The 22850-nt window shown below is 61.2% G+C and overlaps 2 protein-coding genes across 3 annotated transcripts in view; one reads left to right on the top strand and one right to left on the bottom strand.

Annotated features, from left to right (window-relative positions):
* Nucleotides 1-280: 280 nt before the first annotated feature.
* Nucleotides 281-7786, bottom strand: SGSH (N-sulfoglucosamine sulfohydrolase). The gene is made up of 8 exons (XM_049635543.1): nucleotides 7667-7786; nucleotides 6402-6562; nucleotides 4521-4626; nucleotides 4128-4278; nucleotides 3659-3815; nucleotides 3243-3324; nucleotides 2285-2488; nucleotides 281-1534 (listed from the first exon to the last, which is right to left on the bottom strand). Exons 1-8 carry the CDS (start codon nucleotides 7761-7763, stop codon nucleotides 975-977), a joined length of 1518 nt encoding a protein of 505 aa, XP_049491500.1. The 5' UTR covers nucleotides 7764-7786; the 3' UTR covers nucleotides 281-974.
* A 91-nt stretch (nucleotides 7787-7877) lies between these two features.
* Nucleotides 7878-22850, top strand: part of SLC26A11 (solute carrier family 26 member 11) — a 19855-nt gene continuing 4882 nt past the window's right edge. The window contains exons 1-12 of one of the 2 annotated variants that reach the window (XM_049635542.1): nucleotides 7878-7943; nucleotides 8961-9196; nucleotides 9737-9929; nucleotides 10273-10358; nucleotides 13263-13342; nucleotides 14467-14609; nucleotides 15068-15243; nucleotides 15665-15737; nucleotides 18576-18626; nucleotides 20410-20470; nucleotides 21952-22007; nucleotides 22097-22237. In XM_049635542.1, the coding sequence (XP_049491499.1) occupies nucleotides 8963-9196; nucleotides 9737-9929; nucleotides 10273-10358; nucleotides 13263-13342; nucleotides 14467-14609; nucleotides 15068-15243; nucleotides 15665-15737; nucleotides 18576-18626; nucleotides 20410-20470; nucleotides 21952-22007; nucleotides 22097-22237 (1294 nt within the window). In that variant the 5' untranslated portion in view covers nucleotides 7878-7943; nucleotides 8961-8962. Of the gene's footprint in view, nucleotides 7944-8016; nucleotides 9197-9736; nucleotides 9930-10272; nucleotides 10359-13262; nucleotides 13343-14466; nucleotides 14610-15067; nucleotides 15244-15664; nucleotides 15738-18575; nucleotides 18627-20409; nucleotides 20471-21951; nucleotides 22008-22096; nucleotides 22238-22850 lie in introns of those variants that run through there. The other variant, XM_049635541.1, reaches the window with a different exon arrangement.

The following is a 22850-nucleotide window of genomic DNA, read 5'->3' as shown; positions in this document are numbered from 1 at the left end:
AGGTTGAGCAGGTGGAAGCTGGGCAGGTCCGGGGCAGCTACGAGCAGCAGCACGGGTGTCCAGCCGGACAGAACTGACCCAAGCCACAGGATGGGGTCTTCGTGCTTGGACATTCAGAAAGGATGAGCTCTGCCCACACAGACCACAGAACGAAAGTCGGCACCCGGGAAGCCTGCCACGGATCAGCAGCCTGGCAGAAACCCCGCCAGGGTCGGGAACTTGACCGTGGGGCAAAGCGAAGGACGCGAAACACGCTCAAGGGTTGTTCGAGGAGTTTTCTTTTTTTTTTTTTTTTTTCCAACGTTTTTTATTTATTTTTGGGACAGAGAGAGACAGAGCATGAACGGGGGAGGGGCAGAGAGAGAGAGGGAGACACAGAATTGGAAACAGGCTCCAGGCTCCGAGCCATCAGCCCAGAGCCCGACGCGGGGCTCGAACTCACGGACCCCAAGATCGTGACCTGGCTGAAGTCGGACGCTCAACCGACTGCGCCACCCAGGCGCCCCAATTCGAAGAGTTTCCAAGGCCAGGGATGGACACGAGCCAGACACTGGGTTCCCACATACAGTGTGGACTGGGGCCACCGCCACCCACGGGGCACCCGGAGGCCCATCTCCTCCCGGGTGAAGGGCGTGGGGACGTCTGTGGGCTCCGAAGAATGAAGGTCTCGAGCCCCAGGTCCCAGCGCCTTCTCTTGGCAGGTCCCCAGCCGAACCCAGGAAACAAGCCCCCCTTCCTGCAAGTCCTGTGCTGAGACATGACTCGGACACCAGGACGACCGCGTCCCCACTCCCACGGGCGGAGGAAGGAGCCGGGCACAGGCCCCACCACTCCCCCCTCCACGCAGCGGCAGCAATGACCCCAGCATCAGGGAGAGCCCTGCTCAGACGGGAGGGTCGCTGCCCCTCCCTCCGCCTCAGCTGGAAAGGTGGGGACCGGGCGTGGGGAGGCCTCCCACGTGCCCCCGGCGACCCTCAGAGCTCATTGTGGAGCGGCCGGCACTGGGGAGAGAGCCTCTCCTCCAGGACACCATCGGGAGCACACACCCAGGGGTCGTGGGTCTCCCACTGCCACTTGGCCAGCTGGGTCTGGAGCAGGTCCAGAACCTGGGCATAGCGTGGATCAGCGGCCAGGTTCCGGGTCTCGTGGGGGTCCTGGCTGAGGTCGTAGAGCTCCCAACGGTCCCGGTAGTAGTAGTGATGGAGGTCCTTGTACCAGCCCGTGGGCTGGCCGGCCGCGGTGCGATTCAGGAGGTCCTGAAAGGTGGGCGACACGTAGAAGTCCTGGTCGATGGGAAAGGGCATCCTGAAGTTCAGGTTGTGCACCAGGCGGAAGCCCCGGTGGTGCACGGAGCGCATGGGGTAGGCCATGGTGACCTCGTGGTGGCTCTGGCTGCCAAAGACGGTGCTCCAGAGGGGCTCTGCCTCCAGCGCCGGCAGGAGGGACCGGCCGGTGAGCCGGACGGTCTTCGAGCCAAAGATGGGGTAGCTCGGGTAAGGGACGGAGAACCAATCCAAGATGGTGGGCGTGAGGTCTGCAAAGGAGGCGGGGTCTCGGCACGTCGGCCCTCCGTGGCACGAGAGCCCCCACCACGGAAGGGCTCGATCCAAGCCTTTCTGGAACGCTGCTGGGACCCCTGCACACCAGATCGCCACCAGGGAGCTGCGCTGGGTCCAACCTGCCACTGTGGCCCCAAACCTCCAGGACGTGACGCCTTCGATGGCTTAATGAGAGGCTCCAACTTGGCAATACTGGGGCTCCTGGTAAAATCTCTCAGGTCCGTAAGGAAGCCCCCCCGGAGGGCCTCATCTGTTCTTGTCCTGTGCTGTGGCCACAGCGCTACGGAACTTGTGCGTTGGGGCCAAAGGGCGATGTGGGCCCCAAGCTGCCCTGGCCCCTCAAAGTCAGCTTCCCCGGCATCAGCAATGCAAATTGTCCGACACTCTGGGGATGTCCACGTGCACACCACGTGGACGTTCCCTAGCACTCCAGGGGGCTCTGACACTCACCCGGGGAAAAAGCAAGTCTCAGGGGCGGCAGCGACACCAAGGCTAGAACCCTATCTTGACGCTTACAAGCTGTGTGCCCTTGGGCAACTCACCTTACCTCTCTGATCCCCATCTGCACTTATAGAACGGGGTGGCCCTCCCTTCTCTGCCCAGGTGGTATGGGAACCACGTAAGATAGCGGGTGCCGAGCGCTGTCTGGACACGGTGGTACCACTAAATTTGCCCCCGCCCTCCTCCCCCCCCCCCCCCCCCCCCCGTGAGCTGCGGAGCCATACCTAGGAGGCTCACGTAGGCCTCGCTGACCTGGCCCCAGCGTTTCGTGTGCTCCGGGGACGACACCAGCAAGGGTTCGGCGGTGCCCGGCCAGTACAGGTTGGTCCTGCCGCTGGGGAAGGGGATCCCGTTGTCGGACGTGAAGATCACCAGGGTGTCATTCAGGACACCTGCCTCATGCAGCTCCTGGAGCACGAGTCCCACCCCTGGGGGTGCGGAGGGGACAGCAGAGCTCAGCCACAGACGGGCATGGAGGGGCGGGGAGGGGCGGGCACTCACACATTCCTCCGTCCACCTGTTGGACCTCTGCTGTCTGTCCCCCTCCCCCCCCCCGGCCGCCCCGGCCCCTCACCCAGCACCCTGTCCTGGAGGGGGCCGGGGACGCCGGCCATCCCTCAGCACATCCGTGGCACCCGCACGGCCGGTTTATTTTCTGGAATCTCATGCCTGCCCTGTGTGGGTAGCAGGGACCATACGGGGCGACGGCTGGAAGACAGGAGTCCCTCCACACTTTCCCCCTTCCCAGGTCACCACCCACTAATGGCACCAAAAGATAAAGGTTCCAACTTTCTGTAGTGGCTGAACGGCGGTCCCTGCGAAGGGAAACAAACCCGCCAGAACCTGTGAACGTGACCTCATTTAGTTAAGGGGACTTGACAGATGTCACCGTCACGGATCTTCAGGTGATCATCCAGGTGGGCCCTAAAGCCTACGACAAGGGTCCTTACAAGGAGAGACACAGCCAAGACGTACGAGGCTATGTGAGGCCGGGCAGAGACTGGAAGGGTGCGGCCACGAGCCAAGGGACACCTGGGGCCACCAGACGCCGGAGGAGGCAGGAGGACTGTCCTGTGCCCCAGAGGCTGCAGGGGACACGGCCCTGCTGCCACGACTTCAGACCTCTGGTCCAGGACGGGCTGCAAGCTGCAGCACACCGCCGTCCGGGCTCCTGGAACCCACCTTGGTCCATGCGGCCGATGGTGGTATACTGGGCGGCTAGGTCAGCTCGGGCTGCGGGAGTGTCGGGGACGAAGTAGGGCACCTGGGGGAGCAGGTGAGGGCAAAGCCAGGGTTGGAGCACGGAGGCCGGGGGAAGGGGTGGCCAGTGCTTGAACGGCGGTAGATGAGGGCCAGCCCCCCTCCCAGGGCCCGAAATCCTGCTCCACGGTGAATGGTGGGGCCCAGAATGTCCCTGCTTCTAAACACGTTAACACTTGTTTGCCGGCCGCGCGGACGGGAACCGGATCCAGTGGGTCTCCTGTTAAACGTGCTAACGTCACACGCCCGGGGGCCCAGGCTGCCAAGCCCCCTCCCGATTTACGAGGCGGAAGAAGGGTAAGCGAGCGTCTTGGAGACACGGCGGGGGGCTGTCCTACCACCACGTCCTGTGGGTCGTAGGCCTGGGGGGTCCAGTCTGGGATCCGCCCCATGCCGCTGTCCCCGTTGCCAAACTTCTCACAGAAGGTCCCGTACTGGGGCTGGGAGTGCCCACAGCGGTGGGGGTCGTGGAAGGCGACGTAGAGGAAGAAGGGCCTGCCCGTGGGGGGGGGGGGGGGGGGAGGGGCTTGAGTCTTGAGGTCAGCTGGTTGACATGCCACCTGGCTTTCTACTCTGCGGAGCCCCATTCTTTAGGCGGGAACACCCCTCGGGACCCTCCCCTCCTCTGTAACTGAAAACATCCCCTCTCTTCTCCCTCTGACCAGACTGACTTGAGTATCTGGAACTTTCTCCCCCTCCCCTGCTCCTCCACCTGGGGTCTCCAAGAATCCCTAAACTAAACTAAAGACTCTGGGATGTGCATCTGGCCGAGGGGGTGGGTGGTAAGGGGGCGGGGCCTCCGCGCACCTGTCATCCTGAGTCCGCAGGAATTTCCGGACGAGCAGCTTAATTCTGGTGATGTTGCGTCCTACCTGGAGGACAGAGCCGTTCTCCTCCGTGTAGGCGAAGTCAAACGGGTACACCGGCTCGGGCCCCACGTGCTTCTTCCCAATGATGCCTGGAGGTGGGGACACGGGCCTTCCAGAGCCCCTGAGGTATCCCGTCCCCCTCCGCTCCCTTCTGCACCCCCCCCCCAAAGCCCTGCCCCGGTGTGGCCTCTAGGGGGTCAGCCCGGGCCCTTGTCCTCACGGAGCCAGGGCTCAGGGGAAAGGCCGAGGACCTCGGGTGTTCAGAGCAGGCGACACGGGGCTGACCCCGAGGGGGCCTGTGCGGTCCCCGCTGTGGCAGGAAGCCGCTCACCTGTGCGAACGCCGGCCTGGCCGAGCAGCCGCGGCAGACTCTGCACCTTGTCGAAGGAGTTGAAGTGGTGGACGTCCTGATGCAAGCCGTACATCCCGTTCTGATGCTGCGGCAGAGACGCGCGTGACGCGGGGCCCCACCTGCCCCGGCTCTCCCCGTGGCTCGTCGCCGGGCCCTCCGGGGGCCCCCTTTCGGCTCGGGCGGCCGGCACCCAGGGAGAGTTCCGTGGCCTCTCCCTCAGGCCCCTACCATAGGACGTCAGCAGGGGAAACAACGCGCCGGAGATGTGCCCCAAGGGGGGGGCTTTTATTTGCTTCTTTTTTGTCTACCTGGGTTTTCCAGCTTTTTCATCGCGAGCACATGCCACGGCGGCAAACCGCTGTTAACTGGATTTTTTTAAGCTTATTTAGAGAGAGAGAGCACGAGTAGGAGAAGCGCAGAGAGAAGGGGGGGGGGGGGGGGATCACAAGCAGACCCTGTGCCATCAGTGTGGAGCCTGATGTGGGGCTCGAATCCACAAACCGTGAGATCACGGCCTGAGCCAAAGGCGGACGCTTAACCCACCGAGCCACCCAGGCGCCCCGATTAACTGGATTTTTTACAGCATAAAAAAAAAAACAGTCACCCACGTTACAAACTGAGACTGGAAAGACGTAAGACAAGCTGGAACAGTGCTCTCCTCATTCCTACGGCCCGGACGGGAGTGCAGCTCACAGCTGCCTGATTAACCTTCCAGGAAGCGTCTGGGTAGTGGCCACACAGGGGCCGCCTACATGTGGCCTTGGTCTCTCCAATGGGGACGCACAGAGCACACCGGCTCCCCGGAAGATGGTGTCTCGGGGTAACACATCGGGAGTAAGTACTCGTGCACCCGAGTTCACAGCAGCGTTAGTCACAACAGTCAGAGGAGTACAAGCAACCTCGGCATCCATCGGCGGTTGAACAGGTGAGCAAAGTGCGCCAGACCCGCGCGACGGAACCTCACACGGTGTTTTGGCCACAAGGAAGGACATCCTGACGCCTGCTACGACGTTCCCGCGAGGCCACTACGCTCGGTGACATCAGCCAGTGCCCACAGGACACACACCGTAGCAACCACACGCACTGAGACGAGACTAGAATAGAAGGGGCCAGGGGCCGGGAGGGGCGCAGGGAGGCAGCGGGCACAGAGCTTCGGTTCGGGAACACGATTAAGTTCCGGGGGTAGACAGCAGGAACGCCGAGCGATAACGTGAGCGTATCTGATGTCGCTCAGTCAACGCACTTAAAAAAAAAGTGACTGGAACGAGGGCGCCTGGGTGGCTCAGTCGGTTAAGTTCCTGACTTTGGCTCAGGTCACGCTCTGCCGCTTCAGGAGTTCGAGCCCCGAGTTGGGCGCTGCACTGTCAGCACAGAGCCCGCTCTGTCTCCTTCCCTCTCTCTCTGCCCCTCCCCCACAGCCTCGCATGGGGGTGCTCTCAAAAATAAACGAAAAGGCATTTAAAAAATATTTTAGGAAAGACTCAAAACGGTAAGCTCCGCCCTACGTTTACATGATAGCTCCTACCATCACTCAAGCTCCCGGGATAACAGTGTGACAGGAGTCAACCCCGGACAACCGCGTGCCAGGGACCTGGCTATGCGCTTTCCATATAAAGCATGAGCTTGGCCAATCCCGTAAGAATCCCAGGAACGAGGTGTCCTCAAGACCCCATTTCACAGGTAAGAAGACTGAGGTTCGCGAGTATGTGATTTGGTCACGGTCCCACAGAGCCGCGGAGAGGGCGCCCTCTAGCCCATACTCGAACCCGCTTGGCTGGGAGTGGGGAGAAGAGGGTGGGCCCATCCCCAGGGGAGGTCAGGGAGGGGCTCGCGACACTCCCACACCCCTGCTGCCCTCACCTGGGGCAGGCCAGTGAGCAGACTGGCGCGGCTGGGAGAGCAGCTGCTGACGGAGGTGAAGGCATTGCGGAAGACCAGGCTGCGGCGGGCCAGGGCATCCAGGTGAGGGGTGGCGATGGCGCTGTTGTTGTAAGTGCCGCTCTCGAAGCCCCCATCGTCCGCTGAGGAAGGCAGAGGCAGAGGCCACGGGGAGCTGGACTCAGGACTGAGGGAGACCCGCAGTCCTGCTGTGGTGGCCTGGGCCCCTGGTGCCCGGGCACGCGTGACACCCAGGCGGCAGGACCCAAGTGGGCATTGGATCTGGGCAGGCGTGCCACCTGAGTGGGAATGCCACCAGGCACGCACAAGAACTGGGCGAGCGGTCAGCAGGCAGGCGTGAAACTCCGGTGGCCTGACACCGGGTGGGATTGGTACCCAGGCAGGCACGACACCCCAGACGGAATACTCAGGTCGCGTGTTAGCGAGTGGGTGTGGCTGGGCAGCCCCGGGGCTCCGCAGACCCTGCAGGAGCTGTGGTTTCTGCACCAGTGTCCCCAGCAGGGAGGAGCGGATGGGAGCCCTCAGAGGAGAGCAGCTGGATGTTACAATCAGCGGAAGGGCGGGTTGGAGACCACAAACTTAATCAGAAAGAGTGAGTCTGGCAGAGCCTCAGACCTCAAAAGAGGAAAGAACAGGGTTGTCTTGTGACAGCCCCGCTCTGGTCACCAAGTCTCGTGAAAAGCAGAGCGCTAGAAGAACTTGGATATCTGGGAGGGGATGGGGTAAGGAGAGAGGGCAGCTGGGTGGCGTGGGGTGGGGGGGGCTGCGGCTCAGCCAGGAGGAGAGCTGAGCCACAGCGCTCCCGGGTCTGAAAAGGGAAGGGCAAACTTACAGGGTTTCCCGGCTGGGGAAGAGATGAGCCCCCCACCCCCCACCCCGGCCGGCACCCAGTCGCGTCTCTGGGGACTTGGACCCCAGCTCCTTCCTCCACCGCATCCCCTCTGGGGGCTGTGGACCACCGAGCTCTGGAAGGCCACCCAGCTGCCCGAGCTGGGGGCCCGCAGGGCTGGCCCTGGCTGCTGTGGGCACGCGTCGCGGTGCAGGGTCAGGGCCAGCGGCAGGAGTGGGGCGCTGGAGGCCGGCCCGACCCCTGCGGAGCCCGCGGTGGGCGAGGCCGCCCCGGCCTCCCTCTCCGAGGAGCCGAGCGCGAAGAGTCTGGGGCAGCACAGAGGGCACACGGGGAGGGCTGCGGGGCTCGCTGGCGAGGGGCGCGGGGGCGCACTCACCGAGGATCAGCAGCACGTTCCGGGGGCGCGCCCCGGGCACGCGGCAGAGCCCCAGCGCCAGCAGCAGCACCCAGCAGGCCGGCCCCCGACGGCGCATGGCGGCGGCTCCCGGCCCGCCGCCCCGCCCCCGCCCGCGGTCACGTGGCACAGACCCCGCCCCGGGGTCACGTGCGCGCCAGGCCCCGCCCCTCCAACTCTCCCCTCCCTCTCTCTCCCTCTGCGGTTCCCGCAGACCCGGGCTGCGACGACGTCCGGAGACCCCGAGCCGCGGCGCCCGGTGGGTCTGTGGCGGGCGGGGAGCGGGGCCCGGGCGGGGTGGGCGAGCTGCGGGGGGACGTGCTGGGGGTCGCTGGGGGAGGCTCGGGGCCCGAGGGTGCGGGCTCCTCTCGCGGGGACCCTTCCCCACCGCGTCCCCACCAGGTCCCCTCCGCCCTCGGCCTTGCTGGAACGGTCAGCCGGCGTGGGGTGCCCACCCTAAGACCCAGCGTCCGGGGCAGGCGGCTTCGAGGGTGGGAGGCGGGGTGCGCCGGGGTCCGGGGGTCAGGGGTGGTCTGAGGCCGGCTCTGCGCTCGGGGAGGGGGGGAGGCGCCAGGTCCCTAGAGGATGCTGCGCATCCGGAATTAATGGAGGGGCCTCGAACGTTCCCCAGAGCCCACTAGAGTCCCTGGAGCTCCTGTAGGGATGCGAATGCCACAGGTGGGGGGTGGGGTGAGGCGCGGCCTCAGGATGCGAGACCCCCACCTCCCGCGCCGCAGTCAGCCGTAGTGGGTGGAGTTCGCCGGCGCTGCGCACTTGGAAAGCCTCGGGGTCCTGGAGGCTGCAGGCCCCCCACCCACGCGCCGCCTGCCAGACGAGGGAGCCCCCGTGGACCCCGCTAGTCCTCGCGCTGCTGCCGTTAAATTCCTTGGCGAGGGAAAAAGAAGAAACAGATTATCCCGGGAGGAGAGACGTGGGGTCTAATTCGCTTTTAGGTCCCTCACCGAGAAACCGTTCATCCCATTCTTTCTGTCGAGGGGCCTTGGAAAGAAAGCAGCTGGCGTTTGGGCAGGTGGGATTCAGGGAGGGTAGCGAGCAGGGGACTGGATGGGGGACTGCATCTTTTGTCGAGGCCCCCTCTGCGCTGGTTGTTGGGTTCCTTCGAGGCCAGCAAAGGGGCAGATTTAATCCATCTGGTTCAGATCCCCTGGGGGGAGGCCCGTGTGCCCCTCCTGACTGCCCTGGACCCTGCCCTGTTGCTGGATTCTCCCAAGCCTAGACCCTGACTGCTGCTGTGTCATCCCCATGCCCACCCCAGGCATGCCCTCTCCCGTGAAGGCGTTGGGGCAGGCCAGGCCCTCGGGTGCCAGTATGGCCCCACAGGCCCGCTGCTGCTCCCCTGCGGCCCTGCAGAGGCGGCTGCCCATCCTGGCCTGGCTGCCGGACTATTCCATGTCATGGCTGAAGATGGACGCCATCGCCGGACTCTCTGTCGGGCTCACGGTCATCCCGCAGGCGCTGGCCTACGCCGAGGTGGCTGCCCTCCCGCCCCAGGTGAGACGTCTGCCCCCGCTGCCGTCCCGCTCCAGCCTCAGCACCGTCCCGGGAGCCGAACAGAAATGCGTAGTGTCCCCTCCAGACAGGCAGGGCACCAGAACCCCAGCCCCGTGGGGCCCCCCAGAAGGCTTGGCGTGCAGTCTGCAGCATGTGACCGCCTTGGGGCAGACACACGCCCCTGTAACCGCTCTTGCCACACTCGTCACACGCAGGCACTGGACCAGTAGTGCTGGGTTGCCTGAGGGGCCCGGCAGCATGACTCACGAGAACGTTTTCTTAGACTCCTAGACTGAGATAAGGGCTCAGGCCTTTGTACTCCTGTGGGCACCCCGCTGGGAAGCAGGTGGAAAAGAGGCCCCAGTCACTGTAGGTCCCCAACCGTGGCTAACGGTGTGAGTGCTTTACTCCTCCTGTGCGCCGGGGTCCCCGCAGGACACGACAGCCACCCACCACAGATCCTGCGCTTAGACACCTGCCCACGGGACACCGTGGGCATGCTGTGTGCCTCCGTGATGCTCAGTGCTGTCTCCCCACCAGTACGGCCTCTACTCTGCCTTCACGGGATGCTTCGTGTATTTCTTCCTGGGCACCTCCCGGGACGTGACCCTGGGCCCGACGGCCATCATGTCCCTCCTGGTCTCCTTCTACACTTTCCACGAGCCTGCCTACGCCGTGCTGCTGGCCTTTCTGTCTGGCTGCATCCAGTTAGCCATGGGCTTCCTGCGCTTGGGTAAGACTCTCGGGCCTCCCTGTCACGGGATACCCAGGCCCCCGCGTCCCGGGGATGCCCTGGCCCTCAGCCAAAATTTCCTTCTTTGCGTCCCAAGGGCTCTTCGTGTGTGTGTGTGTGTGTGAGTGAGGGGGGCCCTCTCAGCCCTCTACTATTCTACTTGGAGAAGGGCTCCGGGTCCCAGACCCTAGCCTCCCTTCCCCACTGTCCAAACTAGTCCAGACAGGGCATGTGGTCCTTAGCCTTGTTCCACCCAGGCCGCCTGTCCCAGCCCACATCTAGCCACGTCCTCTGGGACTGGGCAGAGCTGGGACCAGCTTAGTGTTCTCTCTCGGCTGGCCAGGCTTCTTGCTGGACTTCATCTCCTGCCCTGTCATCAAAGGTTTCACGTCTGCTGCCACCGTCACCATTGGCTTCGGGCAGATCAAGGTAGGCCCACTAGCTGGCTCCCGGGCACCTCGTGGGTAGTGGGACGGGGGCTGGGGTCGATATGTGCGGGCCAGTTGATGGCTTGCTGTTCTGGAGCTCAGAGCACAGGTGCTCCAGCGCATCTCCATCGGTCCCGTGAGCCCCTGGGGAAGATGCTGAGTGACGGTTAGACCGTGCAAGAGGTAACGTGGGCGACTGGTAACAACAGTCTGGTCTTGTTAGAGTTTTCTTTTTCTAAATTTCTGTTGACCGTTTTTCTTTGATTTTATTTTTAAAAATTTATTTGGACGCATGTGTATACGTTTTTAAAGTTTGTTTTTGAGGGAGTGAGAGAGGGAGAGAATGAGCAGGGGAGGGACAAAGAGAGGGAGAGAGAGGGTCCCAAGCGGTATGCTAAGCAGGCTCCGAGCTGTCCTGCGTAGAGCCTGAAGCGGGGCTCAGACTCACAAACTGAGATCATGATCTGAGCCAAGATAAAGAGTCAGATGTCAGTTGACCAAGCCACCCAGGCACCTCTGTATACTTTTTTTTGGGAGAGAGAAAGAGAGAGAGTGCGTGTGCACCCCTGCGCCTTGGGGCTGGGGAGGAGCAGAGGGAGAGGGAGGGACAGAATCCTAAGCAGGCTCCACGCTCAACGCTCAACGCGTGAGCCTGACGTGAGGCTAACCCCAAGACCCTGGGATCACGACCTGAGCCGAAATCAAGAGTCGGACGCTCAGCCGACTGAGCCTCCCAGATGCCCGTTTGGCGCTTTTCAGATGCCATGCTTTAGGACTTTATTTGCTGCCCTTTCACTGGGTTTTAAGTTCCCGAAGGGCGTGTTTTGTTTAGGCCTGGCCCTGAGCTTTGTAAAAAGGAAGTGAGTGCTCAGTGGGGCGACCGGAGTAGAACTGAGCCAGGGTGTGGGAATGAAGGCCCGCCCCTGCCTGTGTGTCACCTCCTGGCCTCTCCGAGGCGCGGATCCCATGGCCAGGCTCTGCTCCCGGCTGGCCCAGCGCGTCTCCCTGATGGTGGCGGAGCGGGAGAGTCCGGGACGCGAGGGCGTATGAGCCAGAGCTGACCCTGTTTGTGCTCTTGCTACGTGCCAGACGCTGGGCCAAACCCTCCCTCGTGTTTGATTCTCAGGCTGCTCCTGGGAGGCAGGTCTGTGGTTATCTGCACCAGAGAGGAGACGCTGCTCAGGAAGGTGTGAGTGGGCACGGTTTATGTATTCTGTGCACACGTGTGTCAGGGTGAGCTCGGCAAGTGCTGCTCGTTGGGACAGTGTGTCCTTTATTCTGGAAACAGCGTTCTTCTTTTTCAGCGTCAGGATTGTTCTTTTATGGAATTGTAATACAGAGAGGGCAGCTTTTTTTTTTTTTTTTAATAGTTTATTTATCCTAAGAGAGGGAGGGATTCTCAAGCAGGCTCTGAGCTGTCCGCATGGAGCCCAATGTGGGGCTTGAATTCACGAACCGTGAGATCGTGACCTAAGCCGAAGTCAGACACTGAATTGACTGAGCCCTCCAGGCTCCCCTATAGAGGACCGCTTCTTAATGCACTCTTACTTGGCAATCCCAGGTCCCCCAGATCTTTAACGCCTTGACCAGGTTACGACAGCCATTTGAGAGCCCTAAGCTGGGGGCGGGGGAGGGTCAGGAGTAGGGCTCCTCCTGACCTGCCCTGGCTGGGAGCTCCTTGGGCCCCAGAATCCATGTGTCTCCACCCCAGTGTCTGTTCCATCTGGGGCTGTGTGCATGTTTGGGAATCCTTGCAGCCTGACCCTTCTGGGGGTCGGGACATCAACCTTCTCGCTAATGTTCCCCACCTGGTCTCAAGTGGATAAAGAACTAAGGGGCGCCTGGGTGGCTCAGTCGGTTAAGCGGCCGACTTCGGCTCAGGTCATGATCTCGCGGTCCGCGAGTTCGAGCCCCGCGTCGGGCTCTGTGCTGACAGCCCGGAGCCTGGAGCCTGTTTCAGATTCTGTGTCTCCCTCTCTCTGATCTTCCCCCATTCATGCTCTGTCTCTCTCTGTCTCAAAAATAAAATAAATGTCGGGGCGCCTGGGTGGCACAGTCGGTTGAGCGTCCGACTTCAGCCAGGTCACGATCTCGCGGTCCGTGAGTTCGAGCCCCGCGTCAGGCTCTGGGCTGATGGCTCGGAGCCTGGAGCCTGTTTCCGATTCTGTGTCTCCCTCTCTCTCTGCCCCTCCCCCGTTCATGCTCTGCCTCTCTCTGTCCCAAAAATAAATAAAAAACGTTGAAAAAAAAAAATTTATAAAAAAAAATAAATAAATAAAAAATAAAATAAATGTTAAAAAAAATAAATAAAAAAAAATAAAAAAGAACTAAAACGCAGGGTAGACGCCTTCTCTCCTCCGAGGACCCTGCCCTCCTGGGTCCCCCAGCATCCTTCCCAGGAGGCCCTCGGAGCCCCCAGGGGCTCTGCCTTTAGCTCCACCTGGCTGTACTTCTGGCAGCAGGTGGGCCTGGCTGGTGGGCCTCCGGGTGAGGGTTGTGGCCTCGGGCCAGTGGCAGGGGGTAGGGATGGGGCGCTCGGTGTGAGGGACAGGACGGAGCCAAGGGCAGTGGGGCCTGCAGGGCGGGGTGGGGTGGGCCGGCAGCGACCCCAGACCCTTGACCAGGGCGCACGAAGAGGTCTCCCTGCTTTGAGATCACCCGGACTGGTTTTCCTCACAAGGGAGAATTGTTCACCAAGACGTGTCCTTGATCTCTTTAGCCCAAGGATCACGATCCCCTGTCCCTGGGGGCTTTGGGAATGGGCAGAGGGTCCCCAGAGAGCCTTGGGATGTGCCCCCAGCAAGGGCCCTTGGACTCTGGGTTTACAATGTACTGAGATGCTGCAGGGGAGGGCTTCAGGCCTCACTTTGAGAAGGTTGTCTGATCTGAATCTCCGTTTGAACAGAACCTCCTGGGACTGCAGGGTATCCCCAGACAGTTTTTCCTGCAAGTGTATCACACCTTCCGCAACATCGGAGAGACCAGGTACCTCATGGCCGTGTGGTCCTGCCCGTGTAGGGAAGCCCTTCCTCCCGGAACCCCTCTCCCAGGCCCCACCCCCGGGGGGAACTTACTCCCGACCTCTGGGGCCTGTCCCTTCGAACAGGTCCCAGAGCAGCACCAGCGTCACAGGGGAGCTGGTTAGGAATGCAGACTCGCGGCCATGCGCGCACCTGCTCAAGCAGCCAGCGTTCAGCGGGGGCCCCGGGGGGGTCAGTGTGCACACTGCAGTTTGAGAAGCGCTGTGCGGGACGACCTGAGAGCCGGTCCCGTCCCGTGGCCCTGCACAGAGCCTTGGGTGGTAGGAGTGGGAGGGCCCCCCGCAGAGGAGGGGCAGCGGTCTGTCCAGAGGTTTGTGGTTCAGTGAGGAGAACGCAGGCCACGGGGCAGGCAGACCATGTGGATGTGCCCGAGGGACGGGCGGCAGGCAGCGGGTCATGGGGCTTCTTCAGTCGAAGGGCCTCCCCCAGAGAGCAGGCAGGGTAACGAGACCGATAGGAGAGGATCCCAGATGAGCCGGGAGTCTGGACGTGTCCCTGGCCGGAGGAGCAGTGACCTGGGGGTAGCTGCCCGGTGGGGCCAGTGCTGAGGCCTGGAGGGAGAGGGGGAGACCTGTGACCGACTGTCCTCTCTCCCCTTCGTCTGCTGTGAGGCTCCTCGGGGCTGAACCCACTGGAAGCCAGGGGCTCCCTGGCCCGGGTCATGCAGCCTGTGGGGGTCATCCTCCTGGGGGGGGGGGAGGGGGGCAGGAGAATTGGAGACGGACTGGTCAGAGAGCATAAGAGGCGGTCAGGTCTCCCTAGGCAGTTCTTCCTGCAGGTGAACCTCCTAGAACAGTCCAGGCCTCTGCAGCCCACGGAGCTATGTGACTCAAAACGTGAGCTAGTGGCCCCAGTGCCACTGGGATTCGGGCCTCGGCTCCCAGGCCTGCGCTGGCCTGCGTGGTCACTAACTTTTGAACAAAATGTCGAAATAGAACAGGGGAGCACGTTGCTTAGCAGACAGCGAGAAGAGCATCCGAGAGAGGCGGCTTTCCCGCGGAAGGGGCAACCGAGGGGCAGAGGTGTGTGCCCTGGGCCGGCCTGGGCGTGACCGGTGTCTGTCCACAGGGTGGGCGATGCCGTGCTGGGGCTGGTCTGCATGGTGCTGCTGTTGGTGCTGAAGCTGATGCGGAACCACGTGCCCCCCGTCCACCCTGAGATGCCCCCCGGCGTGCGGCTCAGCCACGCGCTGGTCTGGACGGCCACAACAGGTGAGGGGTGTTCCGGCCGAGGAAGTCGTGCAGCCGTCCTGCACACCCAGGGTGAGGGGTGCCCCGTGTGCCCTCCCCCCCCCCAGCCCCGGAGTCCCACCCCGAGGGATTCTCCTGTCTCTGGTCTGGATGTGACTTGAGAGTTGGCTGCATGATGGGGCTCACGTTCCGGGAAGAGGTGTCACCCCCACTTAAGCAGCCAGCACAGCCCAGGCAAGACGCGAGGGGTGGGACGCAAGGTGAACCAGTAGGTGACGCGTGTGGGCCCTGCACGTCGCCATACGCCCGTCCTGCCGTCTTGGTTTGCCGTGGCATCACGTGTTCACGCCCTCCCCACGGTCACTCGAGCCCGTGCTGTTTCCTAGGCGGGAGCGTCAGGGGCCGTGGCTGGGGTAGGGTGTATTCACCCCAGTCACCCAGAGGAGCCAGGTTCACCAACGGTTCTCGCTCTGTCCTAGCTCGCAACGCGCTGGTGGTCTCCTTTGCCGCCCTGGTCGCGTACTCCTTCGAGGTGACTGGATACCAGCCTTTTGTTCTAACCGGACAGACGGCCGAGGGGCTCCCCCCCGTCCGCCTTCCGCCCTTCTCGGTGACCACGGCCAACGGAACAGTTTCCTTCACCGAGATGGTACAGGTGGGTAGAGGCGGGGAGCCAGGCCTCTGGGCTGAGCTGCGGCAGCCTCTGGCCTGGTTCTGTCTGTGCCCTGATGCATCCGCTTCGTAACAAGGAGCTCTGAGCCCCGTTGGGACCCCTGAGTCCTCAGGGCGGAGCGCCTCTGGGTGCAGGGATGGGCATGAAAGAGTTCCAGATGGGGCACGACCTCAAAGGACACCGCCTTTATTTTCCTGCCCTGAGCCCAGAGGAGCGTCTCGCGTCACGGGCGCTGGCAAAGCAGGGGTTCGCTCCGTGTCCTGCTCCGTGCACGTGCCACACGGAGTTGCTTCCTTGCGCGTGTGAGCTTACGGCCCCGCAGCCGAAGGATGGGTCGCTGCCCGCTCAGACCCCTGCTCTCCTTCCTCCGAGGGTCACTCACTGTCCCTGTCTCCTCCCTCAGGACATGGGGGCTGGGCTGGCCGTGGTGCCCCTGATGGGTCTCCTGGAGAGCATCGCGGTGGCCAAGTCCTTTGGTAAGGTGCCCGCCATCCACGCCTCCCTGGTGCTGTCCGGGAGCCTGACTAGCTTGCCTGCTCTTTTCCTTTCGTTCTCTGCTTTGATTTTTCACAGCTTGAGTTTTTTTTGTTTTTTTTTTTTAATTTTTTTTTTTTAACGTTTATTTATTTTTGAGACAGAGACAGAGCATGAATGGGGGAGGGTCAGAGAGAGGGGGAGACACAGAATCGGAAGCAGGCTCCAGGCTCTGAGCGGTCAGCACAGAGCCCGACGCAGGGCTCGAACTCACGGGCCGCGAGATCATGACCTGAGCCGAAGTCGGACGCTTAACCGACTGAGCCACCCAGGCACCCCTCACAGCTTGCGTTTTTATCCAAGTAGTACATGTTTGTCTTTAAACAAAAATTTGTGGTGAAAGTGGATTTACAATGAAAAACCTCACCCAGTGGTGGCTGCTAACGTCTGGGAGCCTGCTCTTCAGAAAAAGAAGGGCTTGCATTTCCTCTTTGCCTTTTCTTGGACGGAAACGTTCCCCCCACCCACGTGGCTCCCAGCAGAACAGAGTTTGAAGTTCCCATCTTGGGATGAGATTGCGGCAGCCACGCCCCCCATGCGATGGCCACGCCCCCAGGCGGTAGCCACACCCCCACGTGCACATGCTTTGAAATGAGCTTGTCTTAGGAAAAGGTATGTAGGCAAAGGAGGAGTTTTTGTTTGTTTTTTTTAGGAGTTGTTTTTTTTTTTTAATTTTTTTTTTTAACGTTTTTATTTATTTTTGAGACAGGGAGAGACAGAGCATGAACAGGGGAGGGTCAGAGAGAGGGAGACACAGAATCCGAAACAGGCTCCAGGCTCTGAGCTGTCAGCACAGAGCCCGACGCGGGGCTCAAACCCACGGACTGCAAGATCATGACCTGAGCTGAAGTCGGCCGCTCAACCGACTGAGCCACCCAGGCGCCCCAGGAGGAGTTTTAAGTATATCTTTATTTTTAATATAATTTGATGGGAAGTTTTCACCTAATAGATAGTAACGGCTATGTTTGGTGACAGGTTCCCACAATTCCTAAAAGTTTAACAACGTCAGGTGCCTGGGTGGCTCAGTCGGTTGAGTGCCTGACTCTTGATTTCCGCTCAGGTCATGATCTCATGGTCGTGGGATCGGGCCCTGTGTTGGGTTCCTCACTCAGCATGAAGCCTGCTTAAGATTCTCTTTCTCTCTCTCCCTCTGCCCCTCTCCCTGCTCAGGCTCCCTAGCTCTTTAAAATAAAGTAAATAAATAAAAACCATTTATAGAAAAAATTTTAACAATGTGCTCCTTCAGTTGGCTGAGCACACCTGGCCTGTCCCCTCCTTGCCCCCAGGGAGGCCCGGAGACCTTAATTTACTTAAATATCTATTGCCCTCATTCCTCCCTCTGGGCTGAGGCTGCTCCATCCTTCTCGGGTCCCCTCCCTTTGGTCTGCTGGATGTCCAGCTTTGTGTTGTCTGTGTGGGTGGCATTTTCATTTCGTTTTATGACGGTTAGGCTCTCACCCTGGGGTTTAGGTGGACCCTAAAGATGAAACCCAGGAAAGGTGCCCGTGTCGCTCTGTCTCCATAGATCGGCTCTGGTTATGCCAGGGTTTCGTTTCCTCGTGCGAACTGCCAGCAGCCTGACCCTTCTGTCCTTCCGAAGGGAGTCTTGAACTCTCTCTTCCAAATGCCAGTGGCTGCTCGAGGTCATGTTCCGATCAAATCTTTCTTGTACAGCTCTTGTTTTTCTGATTATCTTTTTCTGGCAGGGGAGATTTGGGGGCATTTTGGAGTCTACATCTTAAAGAGTTCATGCCTCTCGCCTCACTTTAAAACTTTGTTTTCTGGGGCGCCTAGGGTGGCTCAGTCGGTTAAGCATCCGACTTCGGCTCAGGTCAGGATCTCAGGGTTCTTGAGTTGGAGCCCCTGCATCGGGCTCTGTGCTGACAGCTCAGAGCCTGGAACCTGCTTTGGATTCTGTGTCTCCCTCTCTCTGCCCTTCCCCTGCTTGTTCTCTCCCTGTTTTCCTTTGAAGTCAGTTGCTCTCCTGTCCTAACTTGTAAGCTTGTCATCCTCTGAATCGGGGGCTTGGAGAACCCGTGCTGCTGCCCATGGCCTGAGAGTGGCTGTTACGTTTTTAAGCATTTGAAAAAAATTTCTAAACAAGTTTAGGATTTCCTGACACACGAAAAGCACGTGAAGTTCATAATCTCAGTATTCGTGTAGCAGAAAGGTGTTACTGGAACGCGGTCCTGCTCACGTGATCGCGGGTTTCCACGGCTGCTACTTCCGGCTGTGACACGCACGGAGTCGTGGTGACAGAGTGTGGCCGGCAGAGCCTAAAATGTTCCCAGCTGGCCCTTCACAGAAACGCATGCCAGCCGCTGCCTGGGATTCACGGCTGCCGCATGTCCCCCCCACCCCCACCCCGTGCCTGCCCACCCGTCTGTCTGCATGGCCTCGTCCGTGCCTTCCGGGTCCTCCCCACTCGTGATCAGACAGGTTTTCGTTTCAGACTTCGCCCTTCTCGTGAGAGCAGCACACGTTGTCGTCGTAGGGCACGCGGGAGATGCAGACGCGTACAAAGAAGCCGCCCTCGCCACCCCAGTTGGCCGCTGTTCACGTTTTCCCGTCCGTCTTTCTGCCCTTTCTTGGGAGACACGCATACACGCTTGAGCGTATTTGTTCGCATACATGCGTGTGTTTTTTTGCGTGTTTACACGCTTACGTTTACATCACATAGACGTTGCCGTGGGTGGAAGTTGATAATCTGTTTTTTGTCTGACGGACGTTTTCTCAGCGAGGCCGTGTATCTAGTGACTGTTTTTATTCTCTCTCCGTAGCGTCTCAGAACAATTACCACGTTGACGCCAACCAGGAGCTGCTGGCCATCGGTAAGACCCCAGCGGCGGTCTCACTTGGGCTGCTCAGACCGTGGTGATGCGCGTGGCGAGGTGCAAGGAGCAGAGGTGGCCGCGAGTCGGGCCCCTCCCCAGATGGTCCCGTGCGTACTCACGTGGCGTAAGTGGCTGACCTCTGGTGCCACTGACTGGAGCTTATTGAGCACTTGCTGTATACCAGACCCTGAGGTCTGTAGCTCTGCTCCGGGTCAAGGAATGCCAGGAATGTTCCACGTTGGGGGCAGATCGCTGAGGAACGTGGGCTCCGGGTGAGCCTGCTGATGTCCAGGACCCCGTCTGCCCTCGCCCTCTCCCCGTGACCCCCCTGCAGGCCGGGCAGGCAGGTCAGCGAAGACTCGGGTAGGCCCCGCTGTTGGGTGGGTCTGTGCCAGGTGTCCTGGCTTTTTGTTTACTTTCCACAAATCTGGCCTCTCTGGGGATTCATTTTTTTTTTTTTAACGTTTATTTATTTTTGAGACAGAGAAAGACAGAGCATGAACGGGGGAGGGGCAGAGAGAGAGGGAGACACAGAATCGGAAGCAGGCTCCAGGCTCTGAGCCGTCAGCCCAGAGCCCGACGCGGGGCTCGAACTCACGGACCGTGGGATCGTGACCTGGCTGAAGTCGGACGCTTAACCGACTGAGCCACCCAGGCACCCCTCTGGGGATTCATTTGGAGGGCATGACCCGCATCTTAAATTGAGTTCTCACTACTGTTTTTCATTTGCGGACACCAGGCTCTTCTGCCTTTGCTTTCTGCCGCTTGTGAGGTAGTCAGGGGTCTGACCTGGCGGTACCAGTAGGTGCCTTCCCGGGGGAGTCCACGGGAACCCCCCATCCCCGCCCCCCCGCCCTGCTGCTTCCCTGCATGGCGGTGTTTTGGGCTCGAGCCACTGAGTTTCCTGACAGCACAGGGCATGGGGCCCCAGGATGGGTCACAGAGACTTTGGGGGGCTCCTCTCTGAGCTCTTGGCGGACGGGCGCTGCAGAACGCCCATACCACGCAGTCAGGTCTCTGACCGGAGTCTCCGGGGCCATCGCGAAGAGTCAGGGTGACCACGTGTGGTCAGCACATGGCCTCTGCTACCTCCACCGATGTCTGGGCCTGCTCTCGGGGCACGTGCTGGGCTGTGGGACCCAGGAGGGCCTGGTTCTGAGCGGGCCCCACCCTGAGCTGTCTCAAGAGCGGGTACCTGAACCTGTGAGCCCATTGTGGCGTTATGGACCGTGCGGGACTGTGGTCTTTGGGAAGGCCCTGGGCAAGCCACATGCTGGCAGGGCCGCCCGTGATAAACGTGGGCTAATTAGTTATCTCCGTTCGTAGGTCCCGGCCAGGGTCTCAGGTGTGGGTGAGCCAGTGTCACGGGAGTGGGGCACTTACTAGCCGTGACCTTGTGTTGGTCGTCTGGTCGTCTCACGAAGGGAGTGTGGGTTTGAAGAAGGAGGGGGATAGCTGACCTCCGGGCTGGTGGGCCTTCTGGGCCCTGTTACACATGGAAAAAGGCATGTTTAGTTCACCGGGGCAGGGCTGGGGCCAGAGTTACTTTAAAGTTAGGGTCAACCCCAGTGAACTCGGCAAAGATCACGATTTGTGTTTCCTTCCCTGTGACAGACACCTGGATGCTCGTAGCACACCCCTGGGTGATTCCTCCCACCTTCCCCTCTTCCTGTTTCCTTCCTGGTCTCCGGCCTCCGTTTCATCAGCATGTCCCGTGTGTTTGTATCATTTTATGTCCCGCTCCCCCCGGATAAACCTCTTGCTTCCGTTTCCTCCCCAGGCCTGACCAACGTGCTGGGCTCCCTCGTCTCCTCCTACCCGGTCACAGGCAGCTTTGGGCGGTGAGTGACCACGTCCTTCTCTGTGCCTTGGGTGGGGGAGGTCCCAGCCCAGGCCAGAGGGTCCACATGCAGCTGGAAGAGCCTGCTGGGCCCCTGCCCACATCTCGATGCCCCTCTGTTCTCCTCCGGGGCAGAAGTCTGCCTGTGGCAGCCGCACCCCTCCATCAGCGGCATCCGTGGGAGGCAGGACCTGGGCTCACTCTGCCGCCCTTCACCATCTCACCTGTTTTCTCTGGTCGCCGGTGCCGCGGTTTACTCCTAACACGTCCCCAGCACGCGGCAGGGCTCCCCGCATCTCCTGCCGGAGCGCATTCCGGAAGGGGACGGGAAGCATCGTGCTCCGTGTGGAGAAACGGGTGTGGGTTACGCACAGCCTCCACACGTGCTGGCACCAACCCCCCCCCCCCCGGAAGGCCAGAGGGCAGGGCAGAGAGTGACCTTGCTGGGGGGGGAGAAGTGGGGGCATTGGCCAGCAGCACCTGCGTCCCCAGAACCGCTGGCCCGACCCCGTCTGAGTACTGGACCTCCGCAACACTCCCAAACCCCCGCGTCCGAGGGGCCGCAGGGCCCACTCCGTGTCCTCGCCTGCAAATAGGAATCACAACGGGCCCGCATCAGAGTTACCGGAGGTTGAACGAGAGCGCGTAGAACGAAGCCAGCAGCTTGCGGGCACTGGGCTCGTTTGTGAAATAAACCCTCCGTGTGTCCTCAGTCTAACCTTCCACCAGCTCTTGTAGCGTGACCTGTCCATCAAGGTCGCAGGTCTTGTGCCCCCGTCCGGTGCAGTACCTTGCGTATAACGGGTACCAGAAAAATCAGTGAGTGCTTGAGGAATGAAGTTTCTGCCCAGCTCTGGAAAAGCGGAAGACGACTTAGGCTCTCTGTGGACACGTACAGACGGACTGGCATATCCAGAGGGCATGCAGGCGGGCACAGGTCACCGTCAGGGTGATCGGGAGCCGAAACCGGGTTCTACCTTTGTGGTGCTCGCGGTGGCAGAGGAAAATGTGGGCCGGGGTCGAGTTCTTGGGCAGAGAAGGCTTTTCCTGGGTTGCGGGACCGGATGCAGTTTTCCAAACAGGCGACGGGAAAAAGGGAAGTCGAAAACAGCGAGGTTGACTTCCAGTCCCCTGGGAGGAGCCTCACCGTCAGCCCGTGGCGGTTCTCTCTCCAGGCCTGTCTGTCCACGTGTGCGCGTGCATGTGGGAGACGAGTGTGTGGTGAGAGGGACGTCCCCCACTCGATAGTGTCACTGGCATGTCTGCGTATCCGTGAACACAGTGACATTTTTGCTAGCGCTGCCGTGACGAGATGCCACAGGCTGGGGACAGGCAGGGTTGGCTGCTCTTCAGTGTCCCCACTTAGACGCCAGTGTCCGCGGGGCCCCGACGTCCCCTTCCAGGCTCTCCGGTCCCAGGGGCCAGCCTCCCCTGCCGGTCCAGGGCCCCTCAGCCACCAGGGGCATCTGTGTTTCCTTCCAGGACGGCTGTGAACGCGCAGTCGGGGGTGTGCACCCCAGCAGGGGGCCTGGTGACAGGTGAGCAACCCCCCCCCCCTCCCCAGCCTGGAGCACGTGCGGGGCGGGGCTGGTGGTCACCCATGACGCCCTGCGCCCCCACCCCGCAGGAGTGCTGGTGCTGCTGTCACTGGACTACCTGACCTCGCTGTTCTACTATATCCCCAAGTCCGCCCTGGCCGCCGTCATCATCATGGCCGTGGCTCCGCTGTTCGACGCCGGGATCTTCGGGACGCTCTGGCGCGTGAAGAGTACGTGTGTGCTTGCCAGTCACGCGCACGTATTCTGGATCCTCCCCCCACCGTCTTCCGGGACCCACGGGGCACGGTTGCAGCTGGGGGTTACCATTGTCCCGGGAGGTGGCCCTGCTGGCCGTGGGTCAGGAGGGCGAAGGGTGCCCCAGACCCGCTCCGTGCAGTGCGGAGTGAGTCTGCAGCCCGCAGACACCCCTGCTGCCCTCCCCCCGCCCCTGCTCCCCCTTCTCTCTCCTCCATCCTTCCTCCTCTCCCCCTCCTCGCCTCCTCTCCGTCCTTCCTTCTCCTCTCTTCTTCCCCTCTCCCCTCCTTCTCCCCCTCTTCCCCTCCCTCCTTCCCCTTCTCCTCTCCTCACCATCCCTCCTCCCCTCCCCTCCTCCCCTCCCCTTCATCCTTCCTTCTCCTCCTCCTCCCCTTCCCCCTCATTTCCTCATGGATTCTCCCCTCCATCCCATCTTCTCCCTCCTCCCCTTCCCTCTTCCCCTCCCTTTCATTCCTCTTTCCCTCCTTCTCCTCCTCTCTTCTTCCCCTCCCCCTCCTCCCCCTCCTCCCCTTCCCTCTCATTCCCTCATCTATTTTCCCCTCCCCTCCATCCCTCCTTCTCCCCTCC

The sequence above is a fragment of the Panthera uncia genome, chromosome E1 (assembly GCF_023721935.1).
Source record: "Panthera uncia isolate 11264 chromosome E1, Puncia_PCG_1.0, whole genome shotgun sequence".
Taxonomy (NCBI): Eukaryota; Metazoa; Chordata; class Mammalia; order Carnivora; family Felidae; genus Panthera; species Panthera uncia.
The sequence above is the reverse complement of the archived record's forward strand: the minus strand, read 5'-3'. Positions and strand labels throughout refer to the sequence as shown.

What these genes read in the sequence shown, in the direction of transcription:
- SGSH (XM_049635543.1), bottom strand. Translation starts at nt 7,763, where the DNA reads ATGCGCCGTCGGGGGCCGGCCTGCTGGGTGCTGCTGCTGGCGCTGGGG. An exon ending in GAACGTGCTGCTGATCCTCG is followed by an intron (nt 6,563 to 7,666) that starts GTGAGTGCGCCC and finishes TGCCTTCCTCAG; the next exon opens with CGGACGATGGGGGCTTCGAG. An exon ending in CATCGGCCGCATGGACCAAG is followed by an intron (nt 2,489 to 3,242) that starts GTGGGTTCCAGG and finishes CCGCACCCCCAG; the next exon opens with GGGTGGGACTCGTGCTCCAG.